Genomic DNA, 20164 nt, shown 5'->3' with positions numbered 1-20164 from the left:
GCTGACTAACATGTGTTTTTTTGCCGCTAATGGGCCTTTCGTCAATTTTCGCCCACTAACATCAGAATTTGTATCACTTTCATGCTAGTGTTATAGGGAGTTTTCACTGCGGCTACCTGAAACTATCACCATGTAGCGACGTGGGGAAGTGTGGCTCAATGGTTAGAGCGGCAGACCCTGCTGCAGAGGTCTAGCCCGGGACCAGGGTTCAATTCCCCACCTCGGGGGGTCTTGGCTCAAAATTCCACGGACCTGATAATTCTCGCCTCGGTGCCTATTCTAATCATAGAGTGCAACTCTGGGCAATAGCTTGCTTAATCTCCACAACAGCCCCCACAACGCTAAGGATGCCTGGCCTTCACCCTGGGGGTGCCCAGGAGTGGACGCCTCACAGGGAAAGCCAGGACGGGTTCCACAGCGGTATTCGTACTAGTGCCTTGAGAACCTTGCGGGTGAGTAGTGTGCTATACAAGTATCAATTTACAATTTTACAATTTACATATTGTACATACATCGCTAACAGGTCGATAGTTTTTGTCAAAGGCTGCGTTAGGAAAAGTGCTGCCAAATACGGGTAACAGTAGTTAGCAGCAGTTCTTGTACATATGTCCCTTTGTTTCTCTTGTGAAGTATTGTTTAAAGGTTAGGTCTGTGTAATGGCTGCATCCTTCTGATTTGATTAGTTTGTTACATGTGGGGTGAAGAGATCTATGTTCATATCTGATATTGATGCACTCATCTGAGTAAACAATTCCAAAGAGAAGGATCCCTGATGTCTAGTAATAGCTATACAAATTAACTAGGACAAATGACAAATTTACAAATGGCATCATGTCAAACATGAATAGGCCCGTTTTGAAAATGTTCTTAGCCTTTCAGAAGCATATAGTCAGCTCAGTGGCATAATGTAGAATGCTGACCTAGCTCGCCAAAATTCGATGTTGGGCCCCTCACAGATGTAAAAAGAGCTGTGGTGTAGGGGGGGTCCACAGAAAGGTGAGAGTTCTCCCCTCCATTACACCCCTAGGAGACCTCTGCCCCAGTAAGCCGACATTTCGTTCATAGCGCCTTCGCCACGTGCAGGAAGTGAGCGGGCAGGAGGCCTAGATTCCACACTCCTGTGGTGGGCGCCCTATTTCCTGCCCCGGCGCCCCAGTCTGCTGCAGACCCAGTGACCACTCCAATCTCAGATCCTCTGCTCAGAACCTGCCTTGACACTTCACCAATGGAGGACGAGGAAGGGTACACAGCGCTGCGCTTCAAGGCGAGAAAGAAACCCGAGGATGAAGGCCCAGGTACCCCAAAAGGTTTGATTCATTCAGACTCTTTTCAGGACCATATATAGGTCTATCTCGAGCAGGTAATGCTGAAAGGCAGAACCATTACTGCTAGTTCAGGGGGTGCCCCAGCCCAACAGAACAGTCAGTTCCTCAAACACACCTTCCTGAAGCTTAGCCTTCCCTCGGCAGTCGCAGCTGCACACACGGGGCTCACCGTGAAGGGGGGGGAGGGGCATACAGTCTATGAGTTGGTGCTTTTACACAGGAGAATACTTAGGGAAGACACTTTGATTCTGAAGGGTTTTCTTTTGCACTACAGCATCATTTGATTTCAGAAGGAAGAGCCCAGGTGGGACTGTGGTTAAATGTTTTTCGAGGGAATAAAACTCTAATACTTCCATAGGAGTCCATAGGATGGACCACAATGTGCTATGGAGATATTCACATCTCAGACTAGAGCCATTGTTAGGAAAATGCATCTATAGGGATGAAGGCCCTGCGACTGGAGAAAATGCTGCAGTTAACAAAGTGTGCTAATATGAGGAATGAATGCCCTGGGGCTGATCATCGTACTCTCTCCCCCAAACAAGGCCCATGATGGTTCTGTTGTACCTTGGTAACAATGTATAGTTAGTTAGTTTGATCACACACCACAGAGGTGAACTCACCCGTTCCTGGTGCTTTCTTCCTTTCTATTTTGAGTTTTGACAACTTTTCTTGCTGTAAACCCCTTAATTGAAATGTTCTTGTTTTAAAAGAGGTTGAGGTTACCCCGCATAAATCGAAAATACATGCATACATACGAAAATTAGTCACTTAACCCGTTGGCCGCTGCCGCGATTTCGCGGCAGTGCGGGCGTTTAAAAAAACGGGCGGGGCTTCTCGGCCGTTGAACGTGCGCAGCACCAGCCAGGTAGTGCTCCGAACATTCAACGGCGGACGGCAGCACTTAAGGGGCACAATTCTACCTGTCGCTGCGCGTGACCTCAGACATTTAAGGATGAACTCACAAGCTACATCCTGAGGTACACCAATGATGTTATGGGCCCTGCAGGGTTGTGAATCTCAGCAGCTCGGGGCGTGGTCTTTGGCCACGCATAGCTGCCAAGGTTTCAGATTGCTATGTGTGACACTTTCATAATTTCTGTGTAATTATGAGTGACATTTCAACGAATATGAGTGACACTTTCTCATGAGCAAAATTAAGCAATGGATACCAGGTAAACATATCAATATCAGAAATTAAACCCATTTGAGTAACGAAAAACTCTCAGAAGATCTTGAAAATGCTGTAAACCACCAAAAATGAAAAAGGCACTAAGGATTGAAAAATAGTCTGTCCAGGTCTGTCACATGTAAGACCTCACCAAGCAGGCTGAGAGCCCCCAGTAAGGATCACAGGTACTAATTATAATGAATGTATTCGGTCGGTGTGCTACAGGGTTAGTCAAGCTGTAATAATATTTCAGTCCTTTAACCCCTTCAGTGCTGCGCGAATTCCGCTGCGGTGCTGAAGGTTCTAAAGAACCAATGGAACCATGACGGAAAGGTTCCGTCATGAGCACAGGCCAACCGACGCTCATGACGGAACCGTTCCGTCATGAGCATGGAAGGGGTTAATGCTAATAAATAATAATAATGTATTGGCTGCACTCACTCTGTCAACTGTGTAGAGGTCTGGGGCAGCGTCCTGAGAGCAGTGAGCTACAGGCTCTGGCAGAGCAGGAAAGCTGTAATTAAATATAACGTACTGTTGACTCGAAAGTTGGCCATCACCTGACCACAATTAAACGAAAAACGGTATGGGACTGACTCTTACGTATTGTTCAATTTACATGAGGCAATAGTAAATAACATGTAATGATCAATGAGATCTGGCTCATGCTCCGAACTAGCGGCGCTGCTCAGTGTAGCCTGGGAGAGTGGAGCTGTAACAGGGTCTCAGTCAGGCTGCAGTGAGTGACGCTCTAAATTAAATATATAACAGGCACTGCCAGGTCCTGTATTCGTTATATTAACCACGCGCCGGCTGCAAAACTATCAGCCTGATTCATCAACGACCCGTTTTGCGAGTCTATAATAGCGATTCATAAGGAATCGCTATTACAGGCTCGCAAAACGGGATTCATGTAGGAATCGCAAAAAAAATGCGATTCCTACATATTCCTTATTTGCGATTAGCAAATTGCTAATCGCAAATAAGGAATACTTCCCATTCGTTCCTATGGGCCAAAAGGCCCATAGGAATGAATGGGGAGTATTCCTTATTTGCGATTAGCAATTTGCTAATCGCAAATAAGATAGTGATTTAAAGGGTGCCAGGGGTGTCCAAAGGACACCCTGTAGCACCCCTTAAATGCAAATTTAAACAGGTGTTGCGCACACACATGTCCAAAGGACATGTGTGTGTGCAACATGCAACTTAGAAAAATGCTTTTAAAAGCATTTTTCTAAGTTTTTGCTATTTACCACGAGGTTTGACCTCGCGGTAAATAGCGGGCCGAAATTGCGAATTCGCTATTTAAAAATGGATGATGAATTGCATTTAAGGAATCTCAAATAGAGATTCCTTAAATGTAATTCCTCGCAAAATAGCGAAATCGCTATTACCGATTTTTGCATTTGGGATGATGAATCCCAAATGCAAAAATCGCACTCGCAAAGGGCCAGATTCTAAGAATCTGGCCCTTTGCGAGCGCAATTCAGCTTGATGAATCAGGCTGTATGTGTTACAGCCAGGGAAGGTTAGAGCAAACAGAGGCAGGGCTCGGCTGAACCGCCAGGCACAGGCACAAAACGAAAACAATTTTATTGTTGTTGCCGCCTATTTGACATACCAGCGATGGAGGGCGCACACTGCGTACTTAAATGCCCAGCCCCTTGGTGTGAGGAGCCTTGCAGGAATCCAGTGAATGATTCCACGCATGACTGAGTATGACCAGACGGCCAGGCCTATGTCCACGTGGGAATGACTGAGAAGGCTGATAGGCACCAGCGCGGACATCAGCTCAGCTGCTGTCATTTAACCAACATTAACGGGCACCAGCTGAAAGTTACAAAATCAGGCTGGCTCCAAAGAAGCATTCGATCCCAACAACACCATAATGCACACACCTGTCAGCGCGGCCGCAGTCAGATCCTATTGTAATAATCACTGGCTGATGAGAAAGGCTGTCTTGTGACCAGCCTGCTCTCTCTCAAATTCCCCCGCCGCTTCTGCTAAATTACTTTCTGTTCCTGCGGATGTGACAGCACTCTACCGCCGAACATCCGGATTTAATCCCGACCCCCTGGTGACACGGTCGGTGATTGACACAATTGGAGTACTATCGGACTGAGGGCAGCCCGGCCCCCCTGCAGTGTGTGATGATTCATGATGAGCTGCACTGGTGCCGCACTCTTGTTTACAGGGCAATAGGCAGCTCCTGGCAGAGTGCAGAGAGATACATTGTAGCGCTCAGAGCTGAGAGCAGTCTCTGATTAACTGTTTAGAAACTCGCAAGCAGGCGCACCTCTCTCGGAGCAGCAGAGAGAGCCCGGCACAATCACAGGCGCCGCTGGTGGCTCGCCTGGCAGCAGGTGGCAAAATGCGTGACAATTCATTTCAGTGCGGTGATGCGGATCACCGCACTGAAATGCGTGAGCGTCAGGGTCGGATTGGGATCACAATTTGGCCCGGGCATTGACGAAAAAAGTGGCCCATATTCATGAGGCGTGGCCCACATTAAAGGGGCGTGGCCCACATTCAAGGGGCGTGCCCTTTCATGAAACACCATTTGCACAGACAAGGAATGGGTGGCTACTGTTCTTGTGCAGGACACAGGGCCAAGGTGACAATGGACTACATGCTCAGCAACTAAAAAAAACAGCAAGGCCCCTTTCTGTCACAAATGTATTCGAGCCCTCCAGGTAGGAGCATCTGAAAAGCAGCAAAGCACCTGCTATTACTAACCTATTTAGCCCTCCCCAGACCTTCATCTCAGGAGCACATGAACAGCAGAGGTAAGGCCCCTGCAATTAGTAAATTAATCAGCCCTCCCCAGCCCTACAGGCCTCAGGGCAATGTCCTGGTAGGGGAGCACAAAACACAGCCGATGGGTCATCCACGGTAGCCAGGGGGAAACTGAGGTGAAGATGGTGCGAGTTCCAAGCATCACCTGGCCCCCACAGCGAGACCCATTCTTCCTCGCCCACTACGCTCTGAATGTGAAGGGCTGTGGGCGAGGTGTTAAGACTAACACTGTTTCTGGGCCTTCAGGGGGCCCGAGGTGAAAATAGCTCAAAGCCCTGAGCAACACCTGGCCCCCAGGGAGGCCGATTCTTGCAAACAATCACCCCTCCCCAGCCCAGCCTCAGCGTGATTGCTTGGCAGGGCAGGGGGTGAAGGAGAGTCCACAGCTGATAATCGCTGTACGGCCCCACAGCGAGGCTGCTTTCATTTCTCTGTCTGCCTCAGTGCCCTCTGTGGGGCGTGTTTCTTTCTCCCCTTTTCTAGTCCACTCTCTGTGGACTGGGAAAGGGGAGAAAAAAAACGGCCCATAGAGGGCACTGAGACACCGGCCCTTCGGCCGATGCCCGAATGCCCGCATTGCCAATCCGTCCCTGGTGAGCGTAACACCTGTTGCGTGACGCTTGGCAGGACTGGCCACGATTAAAGGTCAGTAAATCTCTGATCCGTTCACCTACCTGTTAGCTCCTGGGTAGGCCCCGTGCCCAATAAATACCCATGTCTGGAGTACTTGATGTGCTCACAGGATGACCTCTACCATGACATACATCATAATCCCTCCCCTTCTTGGTCAATGGGTGCAGTGGGCGTATTTTATTAGCGCGCTCGGTACATGGTGCGGCCTTTCGGCACGCCTGGTGCCAAACAGGAGCGCAACACCCACTGGGCTCACGGGGCTTCAGCCACCCCCCCACCCGTCCTGTGTGTCAGCCCGAGTCGAGACAGCTTCGCGGGCTGGCGAGCATCTAATTGCAGCCGCACCTGAGTACTTTACAGGTCGTTGAAATACCATTTAGTTGCAAATGAGGCTATTGTTGTGTGTTTCACCCATTCTTACAGCCACTCTGGCTAGGGTTGGAAGCCCCCCCCCCGAAATATTTTCAGCCCCTCCCCCCACCCCCCCCCAAAATTTAGCTCTAGTTGCCTGCCTGGTGCCAAACACCCTTATCCTCAGCAACCCTTGGTGTAGCCTGCACCCGTGACCAGCTGACACTTAAAAAAAAACATTAAAAAAAACCTTTCTTTTCATTTTGCTTAGTAACCAGGCAATAAAGGGTCCCAGCTGACACTTAACAGAGATGTGAACACATGCCTACAGTACATGCTGGGTAAAACGAGTGTGTGCGTAAATCTGCAGTGTGTGGACCGGTGTGTGGGTGAGTGGATTTCAGCGTGTGGGTGCATGAGCACGAGTGTCCCAGGCAGAGTCAAGGGTCTGGTAATGCCCCCCTTCTTTGAAAACTGATTCATGCACACAGAGCCGGACTGGAAACTGAAACCGGCCCTGGCAAACTGCTCGGCCGAGCCCCCATGGGGGAGAGGGAGGTGCAGCCGAGCAGTTTGCTATGGCTGTTTTCGACCGATTTTGTTACAGGGGGCCGATTTTTCCGACCCCTTGTAACTAAAAAGGCCCTTAGGGTCCCAAAACGGCCCCCACCCTAGTGGCCCACCGGGGAATCGCCCGGTGTCCACTACCGCCAGTCCGGCCCTGCATGCACACCCCAAACACAAACACTTTCATGCTCACTCGCATGTTCTACTCTTGTCTTTGAATATTCAATACTGAAAAACTGTAATATGTAAGAACGGAAATTGTGTAAGCAAGTCTGGGAAAATGCAAAATAAGTGATTGTGAAATACAACATAGCAGAGAGAGGGTTTGAAACAAACGTGCACAAAATTACAAAATAATGCAGGAATATTGAGAGGAATTTAAATATTCACAAAAGTGGCAGTGGGGTGAGAGGGCAGAGGGTACTGGAACAAGAGCATCTTCTGCATAAGACACAGAAACCCCGTCTCCAATAAAAATGCAATGACTATGTAGGTCCATAGGTATATGAGCACTGCATAAGGTCAAAGGCAAGCTTAAAGTCAGCAAGTAATAGGAGCGAAAGAAGCGCGGTGGATGGCTCATGCACTGTTCTTTAAGGAGTAGACTCTTCAACTATTTCCTAAATTGGAGTAGTGTTAGAGTGGTCCTCGAGGATACACGGTTGTTGTTCTCCATCCTGGGTGCGTAAATGGAAAAGCCCTGGTGTCTTTTTTCCTTGTTAAGCTCCTTAGTGTGCAGTCTGATGGTGTCCTGGCTTTGGGTGTGCCCAGTACCACCAGAGATGGTGAGTTGGGCTGCAAGGTAAGTGTTGGTGCTGGTTGTGATGGCTTAGGAAATGAAGTATCTGGTTTGGAAGATGGTGCAATCTGAAAAAGGGAGCCAATTGAGCTTCATCAGGGCATGGGTGATGTGATCATATTTCTTCAGGACCTGGATCAGAAGTCCTGAGGTGTGTAGTATGCACCTAAGTGTTACCAGTGTGTAGTCTGGGAGTCCATAGTGTAGGACATTCTCACCATCCAGATACAAGGGATTAATAATAATAATAATAATAATAATATCGGTATTTGTAAAGCGCGAACAATTAACCCTAAGAGTGTCTCATCGCTGCGGGGGGGAGAGGGGATTAGCGGGCATCGGGAAGATTAAGCAAGCTATTGCTCAGAATCACATGATGCTATGTTAAACTGCTGTGGGCGATTACACCGTGAGCCCCGTGCTCCGGAGCTCTGGAGTGAGCCGCCCTGGCCGCTGCACTGCACCTCTTCCTTAATATATAAGATAAGGGCTTAAACAGCAGTTCTGAAGTTGTTTCAACAAGAAACAATTTGAATTTCTTTAGAAGAGAGAGCTGGTGCCAGGCCATCTTTGCCTTTTTTGGCAATGTGTTCCTTGATGGAGAGCTTGATGTCCAGAGAGAATCCAAGTGATTAGGTATTAGGCGTGAGTTAGGTTTTAAAACTGCAAAGGTTTGTACTATATCTTGTTTCTTGTTCTTAGCAAATAAGTCTGACCTTCTGGGCTGAGCTTCAAGTAGTCATTGAACATCCAGGCCTCGATGATGTTCAAGCAGTGTTTGGGGCGTTGGATGTCTGTAGCAGAGGAGACTTTCAAGCACAGCTGTATATCATTGCCATATTGGTTAATTTTGATGCTTTTATCTGTGAGTAGAGCAGCAATTGGCTCCACATAAAGCAGAAGATGACAGGAGACAGTATGGAACCCTGGTGGACCCCACAGTGATAGGGATCTGTTCTGTCCTCGAGGTGCCCATATTAAAAGACTGGTGTTAGTTGGTAAGGCCGGAGGAGAAACAGTGAAGTACATTGCTGGTTAATCCCCTCCATGAATGAAGGGTCCATTTGAGAGTGGGATAGTTGACTTTCTCGAAGGAAGCTGAGATGTTTAACCATATCAGGAGGCAAGGATTATCGTCATCTATGGCCAATAGGGCATCAACTACGATGGGTGAGGGGCTGCAGAGTGATCAGAAGTCAAACTGGTAGTTGTGCAGGAGATGGTTAGCATTGGTGTGATCTAGAAGTTGAACTTAAACTGCATTTTCAGTGATCCTGACGATGAATGGTAGGTGAGTGGTGGGCCGGTAGTTGGCGAGGTCATCAGGTACTCATGTAGGTTTCTTTGGGAGTGGAGGATTTAACCAGTCTTGAGAACTTCTGGTAGGATGCCTTGAGTGGTGAATCCAGTCCATGGCTATGGTGGTTCTGATAGAGTTGTTTCAATAGAGATGTTGATAAGGTAAGATTGAGGTTGTGGCATTTGGAGTGTGTTACTTGTGTTACATACTGTATGATGTTGAGAATATTGTTGGGGTTTAAAAGGGTTCCTCCTGGTTTCGCTTGAGCGTACATTGTCTGGGAGGTTGAAGTCACCCAAGGGGGTGGTGAAGAGGATGGACGAGGTAGCAGGGAGTAGATCTGAGAATTCATCAGTGAAGTCCTTGTTCTGCTCAGCAGACCTGAAGATGAGATGGAATGTGTCATCAGAGAGAGGGAAATGGCCTGTCAGCAGGTCCATGGAGCTGAGTGTTTCCTTCTTGCCTAGTGTGCAGGACCAGGAGGACTTAAGGATTATGGAGAGGTCTCCTCCCTCCTTATGTGCACAGTCCACATGATTGATGTTGTAGCCTGTTGTTAGAAGGATGTCTAGGCTGTGCAAAGATGAGGGGTATAAACATGTGTCTGTGATCAAAAGAACATCAAGCTTGTGTTAGGTGATTCGTCTGCGATGTCGGGTGGATAGGGTCCTGCAAAGCGAGCATTAATGAGCATGAGCTGGAATGTGTGTCATGTTGGTTAAGGGTTTGTGGTAGTGGGTTGAGGTTGGCACTAAGCGTTGTGCAAAAGCTATGTGCGTGTCTGAGTTGTGTACATCTCGCTGTGACCTTGGGGATTGACAGTATGAGTTGCTGGGCGAATCACATGAATATAATATTACCTTGTAGGTTTCACTGGAACAGGGTATCTGGACAATATATCATTTGCAGCATAAGGTATGTTAATTAATGCAATGGCCAATTTAAAACTCTCTCTCACTTTTTCTTTAATGTATAGTGCACACTCAGTCAGTAGGTGAGTGTGCCTACATGTGTTAGACCCTGGAACATTTACTCCCACGCCTATAGCCTCTGTCACTGAGTGAATATAGCAGTGGCTAGGAGTGTGTTTGATGAAAGTGTGAAGCTCTACTACTCCTTGTCCCTTGGGAACACTTGGAAGAGGGTGGGGTTCAAACATAGCACCTCAACCTTCTTCAAAGCTTGAGATATTGTAGGGTTAGGTTACAAGGAGGACTCCATCAAAGCTACTCCGTGATGAGAGGGCCCGACTTTAGATGTGCACTTATGACCAAAGATCAAAGTTAACCCATCTCATCATTCACAACATGAAATAACCTGTAGGCCTATTGGCTTGCCAAATGTCCAGAAATGTTTCAATTATTAAAGATAATGGGGTAAACCTTGTGTCCCTCAGAACCTGGGTGTAAGTAATATAATCAACAGTGAGTTCTGTAGGGTAAACAAATTGCTTAGTAGAGTATCTTTCCTGAATAACAATCAAATGACAATCAGTGTCTAGTCATTTGTTTGGGATAAGGATAAGAGTCAAAACACACCAGAAACAGAGATTCAGTATTTCAGAAAATATATCTATTATTTATAATAGTCAATTTAATATGACTGTCACATACACAAATGGCATAACAGACAACATAAATAATGTGACTTCAGTAAACCAAGTGTCATAAGGTGCATATGTGCTATGGGGGATAAATTAAACATACAAATTAAACACACACATATATACAATATGAATTTGTATGGGTCAACCCCTTATTAGATATAAACCTTCTGTAAATACCCTTAGGAATGCCGTCTTCTTAGTTGAAGAGTGACTAGGGACATGAGCAGATCAAAGAAGAGTTGACGTTTTGACCCAAAGAACATCCCTGCGGGCCTTCCTCAGGACTGGTGTAAGGATATGTAGACAGCCAAATTAAGGCAGCTCATCCAGTTCTGGATGGAGTCACAATATATGTAAAGGTAGACAGTCAAAATATCGAGTTGGAAATATCGACTTACCATAATATCGAGTCTGTAATATCGAAGGAGCATAATATCGAAGGCAAGAATATCGTAGGACAGAATATCGACCCAAGGTAAGTAATATCGAAATACTTAATATCGATGTAAGTAATATCGAAGTTAGTAATATCGATAGCATATATATCGATGTTAATAATTTCGATGACACTAATATCGATATTTGTATTATTTTATAGTTTTTTATTATGTATGTGTTATATGTTTAATTTAAGTATTTAAAATAATTACTATTATATGTGTATACATTTTCTATAATAATATAGAAATTTATAAGGAAATTTGATGTTTTAGTACCGGAGCGGGTTGTGGGTTTATAGGGGAATAGGGTGGGAAGTAATTTAATTATGGTAAGTTGATTAATAATTAGTAGGATTAATTAATTAATTATAATTATTTGCTAATTAATATTGATTAATTGGGAAATAATTAATTGATTAATTGATATATATTTTCTGTAGCGGGATGTGGGTTTATAGGGGAATAGGGTGGGGAGTAATTTAATAATAATTAATTAATTAATATGTGTTTTTAAATATTTATAACTAATTAATTGGCAAATAATTAATATTAATTAGTTAATTAATTAATATAATTTGGTACATATTTTAAATTAGTAATTAATTGGTAATTAAATAATATTAGTTAGTTAATTACATTATTAGAGTAATTTATTTATATATATAATTTTTAGTTACTGTTAATTAATTAATTGGGGAAAATGATATTAATTATTAAATTATATTAATTACAGCTTATGTGCTAATATATTTATTTTATTGTTATTGTTAATTAATTATTAATTGCTAATTAAATAATATTATTTACCTTTGGGTTAAGGAGTATTTTTAGGGTTCAGGGTCATTTTTGGGTTTTTGGGTAAAGGGGTATTTTTAGGGTTCAGGGTCAGTTTTCAGTTCATGGGTAAAGGGGTATTTTTAGGGTTCAGGGTCAGTTTTCTGTTTTTGGGTAAAGGGGTATTTTTAGGGTTCAGGGTCAGTTTTCAGTTCATGGGTAAATGGGTATTTTTAGTGTTCAGGGTCAGTTTTCAGTTCATGGGTAAAGGGGTATTTTTAGGGTTTAGGGTCAGTTTTCAGTTCATGGGTAAAGGGGTATTTTTAGGGTTCAGGGTCAGTTTTCAGTTTTTGGGTAAAGGGGTATTTTTAGGGTTCAGGGTCAGTTTTCAGTTCTTGGGTAAAGGGGTATTTTTAGGGTTCAGGGTCAGTTTTCAGTTCTTGGGTAAGGGGGTATTTTTAGGGTTCAGGGTCAGTTTTCAGTTTTTGGGTAAAGGGGTATTTTTAGGGTTCAGGGTCAGTTTTCAGTTCATGGGTAAAGGGGTATTTTTAGGGTTCAGGGTCAGTTTTCAGTTTTTGGGTAAAGGGTAGGGGTGGGCGGCCAGCTACGCTCCGTCTGCGGAGTGTGCGTAGTGCCGCCTACTCCGCATTTTGCGGAGCTGGCGGAGCCAGGCGGCACTCCGCAGACGGAGCGTAGCTGGCCGCCACCCGCCTCCCTCCCGCCCTCCCTAAATACTTTAAAATACAATAATCAAATAATTTAAAAAGCACTTACCTTGCCGCCGCTGCCCGCCGCGTCCCCGGGGCTCACTTACTTCCGTCTTCCGTCTTCCGTACTAATGCGCATGCGCGGGCGGCCGCGCATGCGCATTTTCACGAGAAAATGCGCATGCGCGGCCGCCCGCGCATGCGCATTAGTACGGAAGACGGAAGATCGCGAGCCCCGGGGACGCGGCGGGCAGCGGCGGCAAGGTAAGTGCTTTTAAATTATTTGATTATTGTATTTTAAAGTATTTAGGGAGGGCGGGAGGGAGGCGGGTGGCGGGGCTGGCGGCCAGTGGTGTTTGCGGAGTGGGGCTACGCGGAGTGCGGAGGTGGGCGTAGTTTCTCGCCCACTTCGCGTAGCTCCGCGAAGCCCCACTCCGCGAACTCCGCCCAGGGTTAGTAAAGGGGTATTTTTAGGGTTCAGGGTTAGTTTTCAGTTCATGGGTAAAGGGGTATTTTTAGGGTTCAGGGTCAGTTTTCAGTTCATGGGTAAAGGGGTATTTTTAGGGTTCAGGGTCAGTTTTCAGTTCATGGGGAAAGGGGTATTTTTAGGGTTCAGGGTCAGTTTTCAGTTCATGGGTAAAGGGGTATTTTTAGGGTTCAGGGTCAGTTTTCAGTTCATGGGGAAAGGGGTATTTTTAGGGTTCAGGGTCAGTTTTCAGTTCATGGGTAAAGGGGTATTTTTAGGGTTCAGGGTCAGTTTTCAGTTTTTGGGTAAAGGGGTATTTTTAGGGTTCAGGGTCAGTTTTCAGTTCTTGGGTAAAGGGGTATTTTTAGGGTTCAGGGTCAGTTTTCAGTTCTTGGGTAATGGGGTATTTTTAGTAAATTAATTATTAATACTTATTGTTCAGTACATATATATTATATCTTTACTGTATATATTTTTATTTATTAATTTTACACATTATTAGATACTTTTAAATATGTATATTTTATTTATTAGTGTTATATACTTACTTTTACATTTATATATATTAAAAAAAAATCGATATTTTTAACATCGATATTTTTCACAACAATATTATTTTTTCGATATTTTTGTACTTACCATGTTGTAGATAGGATGTCGATATTTTTGCCCTCGATATTGTTGACTCGATATTCTTGTAGGTCGATATTTTTGTAGTCGATATTCTGTCATAGATCCATATGTAAAAGAGAGGCATCCTGAATCATCTCTCAGTAATAGGATGAGGCAACCTATGACAATACATGGTCAGCCTGCCTCAATAGGCCAGCACTCGCTTTAATTGGACAACATACCAAAACAGCTTCCAATTGATTGCTTGGAATAATCACGAATAGCAATCACTTGTAATGACTTAATATGGCAAACGGTCCCTTGTCTGTGAAGGAAAGAAATATTTCCACCAAATGGTTGGAATCTCTAACATGGACCGGCAGTGAATGCCAAGGTTCATTAGACTCGCCCAATCAATCCAATCTACATCAAATAGAGCAAAAATATTTCTAGCCAGCTTTTTTAGTATACATCGGTGGCTGTTGGTAAGATTGGGGCAAAGTTATTGCCTCTCTATAAAGTGCCTTTCATCCACAACACACATCTACCTCACAAAAACATCTGATGACAACACATTATGGTTGTGATCACAAAATGGAAAACTCATTGACATTCCAAAGTATTGGTTAGCTGTACATCCATAACCCACCTACAGCTCATAAATCCATATGAGCCATCACATATGATGTCATTGATGAAATCACCTGTGACATTTTGCATGACAGCAACCAGTCAGAAGCAAGATGTCAGTACAGGTATCATTAGAAAGACAGGCTGCAATTCCACTGAACATGTGTCCTCAAAGATATGGATGTAACTAAATGATTCAGTACCTCTGCAAGTGGATAGATGTCCTCACAGAGGATTTAAAGTGAGGACAGACTGCTGCAGTTCTAGTCACAAGTAAAGGATACCATCAAGGCAATAAATACACACCTGTGATTCCAGTACAACATAAGCAGCTAAATGTTCTACATTAACACGTATTTGATTCTAAACATTTTATCCCACAATCTCAGCTTTTGCAAAGAAAAGTTCACAGGTTAAGGTTCCTTATTATATAACACTTCTACCACAAGATATCCCCACTCGGCTGCAGATACCCTGATGAAACTCCATTGGCTACCCGTGGATAAGAGGATTCAATTCAAGGCTCTCTGCCTGTCATTTAAAATGCTGAAAGCTGCATCTCCACCTATGATCTGTCCCCTCCTGACCCCGTATGCCCTTCGGCGAACCCTGCGATCGGAAGGCCAGCACCTGGTAGTGGTTCCTCGAATAAATCGCTCTCGGATGGGAGGACGCTCCTTCCGCTATCTAGCGGCAAAACTATGGAATGCTCTGCCGCTTCAGATACGCGGCTTAAATGATTTTCTGATGTTCAGAAAAGCTATTAAGACCCATCTTTTCCTCTAGACTGCTTTGTTATGTTAGAGCCACAATTCCACACTAGCAGCGGCCGTTTTCTTTCATACTTCTCTAAAAGCGCCGGGATGCCCCTTAGCTGGGGCAGCTGCGCGCTATATAGAAACATGTAACATAACATAACATAACATAACATAACATAACATAGAGTGAGTGCAAGAATGACCTCAATATAATGAGAAAAATGAGTGTTGAGAGAAAAGCATCCAATTTATAATGGTGTTTAATGCTGTTTGGGAACCAAAGAAAGACAAACCATATGCATTTTTCAATGAAACCTTCCAGTTATGATGTTTTTGCCTTAGACAATTGCACTGGAGATTACAGGGTGACAGTCTAGATAACAAAAGTTAAGCTCAAGTCATTTTTGTGATTCAGCACCCCAAGGTGCTAACACCCTATGATAATTATCACCTGTGCACAATGCTATGCTGTACAGGATTCATATACAGCCCTCCCCTGGAGGTACTAGACAAGTAGAATAAGGGGCAAGTAGGAATGATGATTTTCACATTTTAGTCCCACTAACCCCTAATGTACTGTACAAATCCCTACGTGTTTTAGATGGTCACCATGGAGACACATGTTCTCTGTTAAGAACTGTACTGTGGTTTGGAACTAGAGTTGTGATAGATTGAATATCATGCATGTAGCCTATACTCATGTTTTCTTAAACTTTGAATTTCCAGCTAGCCTACCGAGTCCCCATTGGCACCAACCAGCACTGTATATTAGCGGTTCTCTGAATATTCTCCTGGCCCTTGCTGTCATAGGATTTGGTGTTTGGAGTAAGTACTAATTTCTCTTGCATAAACATGCACTGGCTTACGATTGTTATATGTTACGACTAACTTTGTAGAACAGGTCCTAGGAATGTTCCTCATACACTGGAAAGGTCCCAGAGGCATCAGTTTGGTGCAAGTCAAGAAACACTAAAAAGGGTTCCATCCCCCTTAACATAAACAGCAGTAAATGGCTACCTAAATGCCACATACAATGCTATTAAAAATCATGTCACATGACAACTAAGAACCTGATTCAGAGTTTGGGTGAGAGGCACTCCATCACAACGGAAACTGAGCATCCTGTCTGCCATACTGAAGGGCGACCTTGCTTATTTGGAGTTGGGTAGATCCTCAGTATGTTGTTGCAGAGACTACTCACTTGTCTTTGCCACCAAACATACATATAATGTAAAAAACAAGGACCCCCTGCTACTAATGTAGGTTCGTAGGGCAGGGAAAATGCAATAATTGAGGAAAAACCGCTAGGCAACTATGGGCCCATACAGCATATAGGGCCATATGGCTGAGATACCCGCCACCCCCTCTCGACGCAATCCCCAAGGATGGGAAAACGGAAACGGTTCTGAACTTTTGGAAGGCGGGAGGGAGTGACCCTCCCGGCCGTATTTATTAAAATATGAAACAAAATCAAAACATTAAAATAACAGTTTCATATTATGTACAATTTCATTTCCACATTACGATGTTTGTCTAACCTTAACATATTTCTAATACAAAGGTTCTCCTAGCCGAACTAACATCCTACAAAACATTTAACTTGAAATTGTACATCCTAACGTTAAGGGCCAACGGCAAGGTCGTAACCGGTGTCAGATCCCTAAACCAGAATTACCCCCCCCACTTGGGAGGGGCGACCGCACAGAGGCTGTACCTCAAATGCATCTACAAATTTCCCTTGACTTGACGGGGGCCCCAATGAACTCGACGCCATTTAAAGGTCGTCCGAGGACTCGTGTGAGGTGTCTAGAAGGTAGCGTAAACCCCCTCCCCACCCCACACAACTTACCACATCTGCCGTCGCAGGTGTCCTGGCCCCGGGAAATTCCCCAGGAGGGGCCCGTAGCCCCTCCTATCAAGGAAGGGGCCTTGACCGCCTTTCCTTTACTTTCGGCGGCTCATCCTTAGACGGGACCGCCTCCCCGTTGAGGGGCCAATGGCCACCTCCCCCGGGCGCTCCCATCCGTAATGGGTGACGCCCCCCCATAGGGATCTTCTAATTACTGCTCACCGATCATGACCTTACCGCCCGACCAAAATAAATACGACAATTAACTAAATTACTAAATTAAAAGACAACCATAACTACTTCACGTATAATTACTGATCAACACTATTGCAAAACTTTATTCGAAAAAACATACTCTAGATGATCATTCTCTTTATTGCATACACAAAAAAACACGTACTTCATCACAACCTGTAAGAAATAGAGTTACCACATCAAAACTTTATTTACAAAACCACTTGCTGTCCTCAGGGGCTGGTGGGTGGGTCAAACTTGGCTCTTCGTTCCGTCTCGAGCTCACGTGCAGCGGGGAGGTGCAGCTTCAGAGCACAGGAACAAGAGGATGCTTTCTTGGCTTGTTGCTCCTTTTATCCATCTTCGGGCGGGCGTAAACCCGCCTCCGCCTGCCCCCCGGGGGCGTGGCCGGCGGCGTCAGCGTCTAGGTTAACCCACTCCAGGGCGGGAAAAGGCGCGCCCCGGCTACGCCGCTTCGGGCATACCAGCCGAGACTCGCCTCCCGCCCAAGATGGCCTCCCGGGGGGATCGGGGTACTCCACAATACGTTCGGGGGGACCGAGTGGTCGCCCCTTTCCATATGGCTGAGATACCTGCCACCCCATCTCGACGCAATCCCCAAGGATGGGAAAACGGAAACGGTTCTGAACTTTTGGAAGGCGGGAGGGAGTGACCCTCCCGGCCGTATTTATTAAAATATGAAACAAAATCAAAACATTAAAATAACAGTTTCATATTATGTACAATTTCATTTCCACGTTACGATGTTTGGCTAACCTTAACATATTTCTAATACAAAGGTTCTCCTAGCCGAACTAACATCCTACAAAACATTTAACTTGAAATTGTACATCCTAACGTTAAGGGCCAACGGCAAGGTCGTAACCGGTGTCAGATCCCTAAACCAGAATTACCCCCCCCACTTGGGAGGGGCGACCGCACAGAGGCTGTACCTCAAATGCATCTACAAATTTCCCTTGACGGGGGCCCCAATGAACTCGACGCCATTTAAAGGTCATCCGAGGACTCGTGTGAGGTGTCTAGAAGGTAGCGTAAACCCCCTCCCCACCCCACACAACTTACCACATCTGCCGTCGCAGGTGTCCTGGCCCCGAGAAATTCCCCAGGAGGGGCCCGTAGCCCCTCCTATCAAGGAAGGGGCCTTGACCGCCTTTCCTTTACTTTCGGCGGCCCATCCTTAGACGGGACCGCCTCCCCGTTGAGGGGCCAATGGCCACCTCCCCCGGGCGCTCCCATCCGTAATGGGTGACGCCCCCCCATAGGGATCTTCCAATTACTGCTCACCGATCATGACCTTACCGCCACAGGCCGGATAGTTGACCGGCTATCCGGACCCCCCACAACAACTCCTGCCTAAAGGTCATGTTTTAAACTCCTTAGCCAAGCTATGAGGTCTCCTATGAGTAACTCATTCCCCACCCGGGACAAATGGACCCCATCTTCCAAATACATACTGTCCCCTTTGATACAACCATGCGGGATAGAATGCAGTGTACTTGAACGAAACAATCTACCCAACTTGTTATTTATTTTCTTCACTGAGTGATTCAGAGCAGAAACCGAAATCGCCCCCCGCCACACTTTTCGTGGAATCATATGGGACCATGCAATTGTGCACCCTGGAACTCTTCTCGCCAACCAACTTACAGTGGAAAGCATTGCCTCGAGAAGCAGTCGTCTACCAGTGGTGACCAAATCATTACCCCCAAGATGGACTATGATTATAGATGGCGGTGACCTTGTCCGCCCTAACAAACCCTCCATAAAATTTTGAAACTGGTCAATACAGAGCGCGCCCCTTCCGTAGAAGGTCACCCTGTACCCGTATTCCCCAGCCACGTGAATCATGTCACCTGCTTTGAATACGTCCGCGGCGCGCCTCACGTATGAGTGGCCCACGACCCACACCACTTTTTCCGCAGCCGGCGATGTTTGACCGCTGGTTCCCAGGTGTCGGGTCGACTGCACAGCCCGCCCCACCTCGTAAGCTTGCGAAACTGTAAACCAAACAAAAACAAGAAGCGTGAGTACATGATAGCAGCTTCACAACATGTGCAACCACACATACCTTTTTTGTAACAATTCGAGGACCAACGCCCCAAACGTTTCACTTTTTCTACACTCAGACCCCTGGCTGTAGCCTCAGTAGCAGCCCCTATCCGAAAGGAATGGGTCCCAAACTCGCCGGGGTTCAAGCCCGCGGCCGAAAGCGCCATTGCAAGCACCCGCTGGAACTGAAACCTCGTCAGTGGGGTGGCATCAGCGTGCCTGAACAAGGCCCCCCCCCCATGATGACGCCCTCTGCGCTAAATATTCCTCTAAGCAAACAACAGGGCACATGGGAGATCCGGGAATCCGATGTATGACTACACAATCCCCTATCGCACCCTGATTGGCCTTGGACCTGACAAACGAGACAGTCATCGTCTCCCTCTTTACCTGAATGTGCTCTCGGCACAGTCCCCCCGCCGTATCCCGTTTGTTCCTCGCCACCAGTTTGCTTACCCGCATTGCCCCATGGAATGCTAACGCAAAGGCGGCCCTGAATAACACTGTTTCATACTGGGATGAACATGTCGCAGGGAGTACGGATAATAACAGGGCCAACCTATCCAGACCTATCGGGTGCCTCTCATCTACTCTGCGACCCTCCAGGCGTTGCCACCCCCGTAGCGCTTTCTGTACCACAAAGGACGCTGTTGGGTCCTGGATCCCATGAGTCCTTGCCATAAAGGAAATGGCGGCCCGATGCCTCTGGGCCGTAGCTACTGACTTGCCTACCTGATGTAAAGACAGCAAGAATTTTACAACAAGCTCTTCCTGACCCCAAAGCTCCCCCCTAGCTGAACCCAAAAAGGACCAATAGGAACGGAACGCCCCTTCATATGCCTTCCTTGTCCTGGGTGCTAAACTCTCTCCCACGAGGTTTTGTAGTTCGGGGCACCGAGAGACCAGAGAGCTTCGGGAAAGGGTGCCGCCACCGGGTCCGCTGTGGGCAGAAAACCCCAAAAGGCCTGCATACGGAAACGAGAAAGCGCATCAGCCGCTTGGTTCAGCACCCCTGGGACATGTCGCGCCCTAAAGATCACATTCAACTGCATACACAACAATACAATTTCTTTAAG

The 20164-nt window shown here is 46.0% G+C and overlaps 1 protein-coding gene across 1 annotated transcript in view; it reads left to right on the top strand.

Annotated features, from left to right (window-relative positions):
• Nucleotides 1–1225: 1225 nt before the first annotated feature.
• LOC147700929 (killer cell lectin-like receptor subfamily B member 1B allele C) overlaps nucleotides 1226–20164 on the top strand; it is a 107232-nt gene continuing 88293 nt past the window's right edge. Inside the window, exons 1-2 of the mRNA XM_086928546.1 lie at nucleotides 1226–1307; nucleotides 15662–15760. Of these exons, the coding sequence (XP_086784672.1) occupies nucleotides 1226–1307; nucleotides 15662–15760 (181 nt within the window). The remainder of the gene's footprint in view (nucleotides 1308–15661; nucleotides 15761–20164) is intronic.

Source organism: Lissotriton vulgaris, chromosome 7 (assembly GCF_964263255.1).
Source record: "Lissotriton vulgaris chromosome 7, aLisVul1.2, whole genome shotgun sequence".
In the NCBI taxonomy this organism is placed as follows: domain Eukaryota; kingdom Metazoa; phylum Chordata; class Amphibia; order Caudata; family Salamandridae; genus Lissotriton; species Lissotriton vulgaris.
Note: the sequence above shows the minus strand (reverse complement) of the source record. Positions and strands in the feature narration are given on the sequence as shown.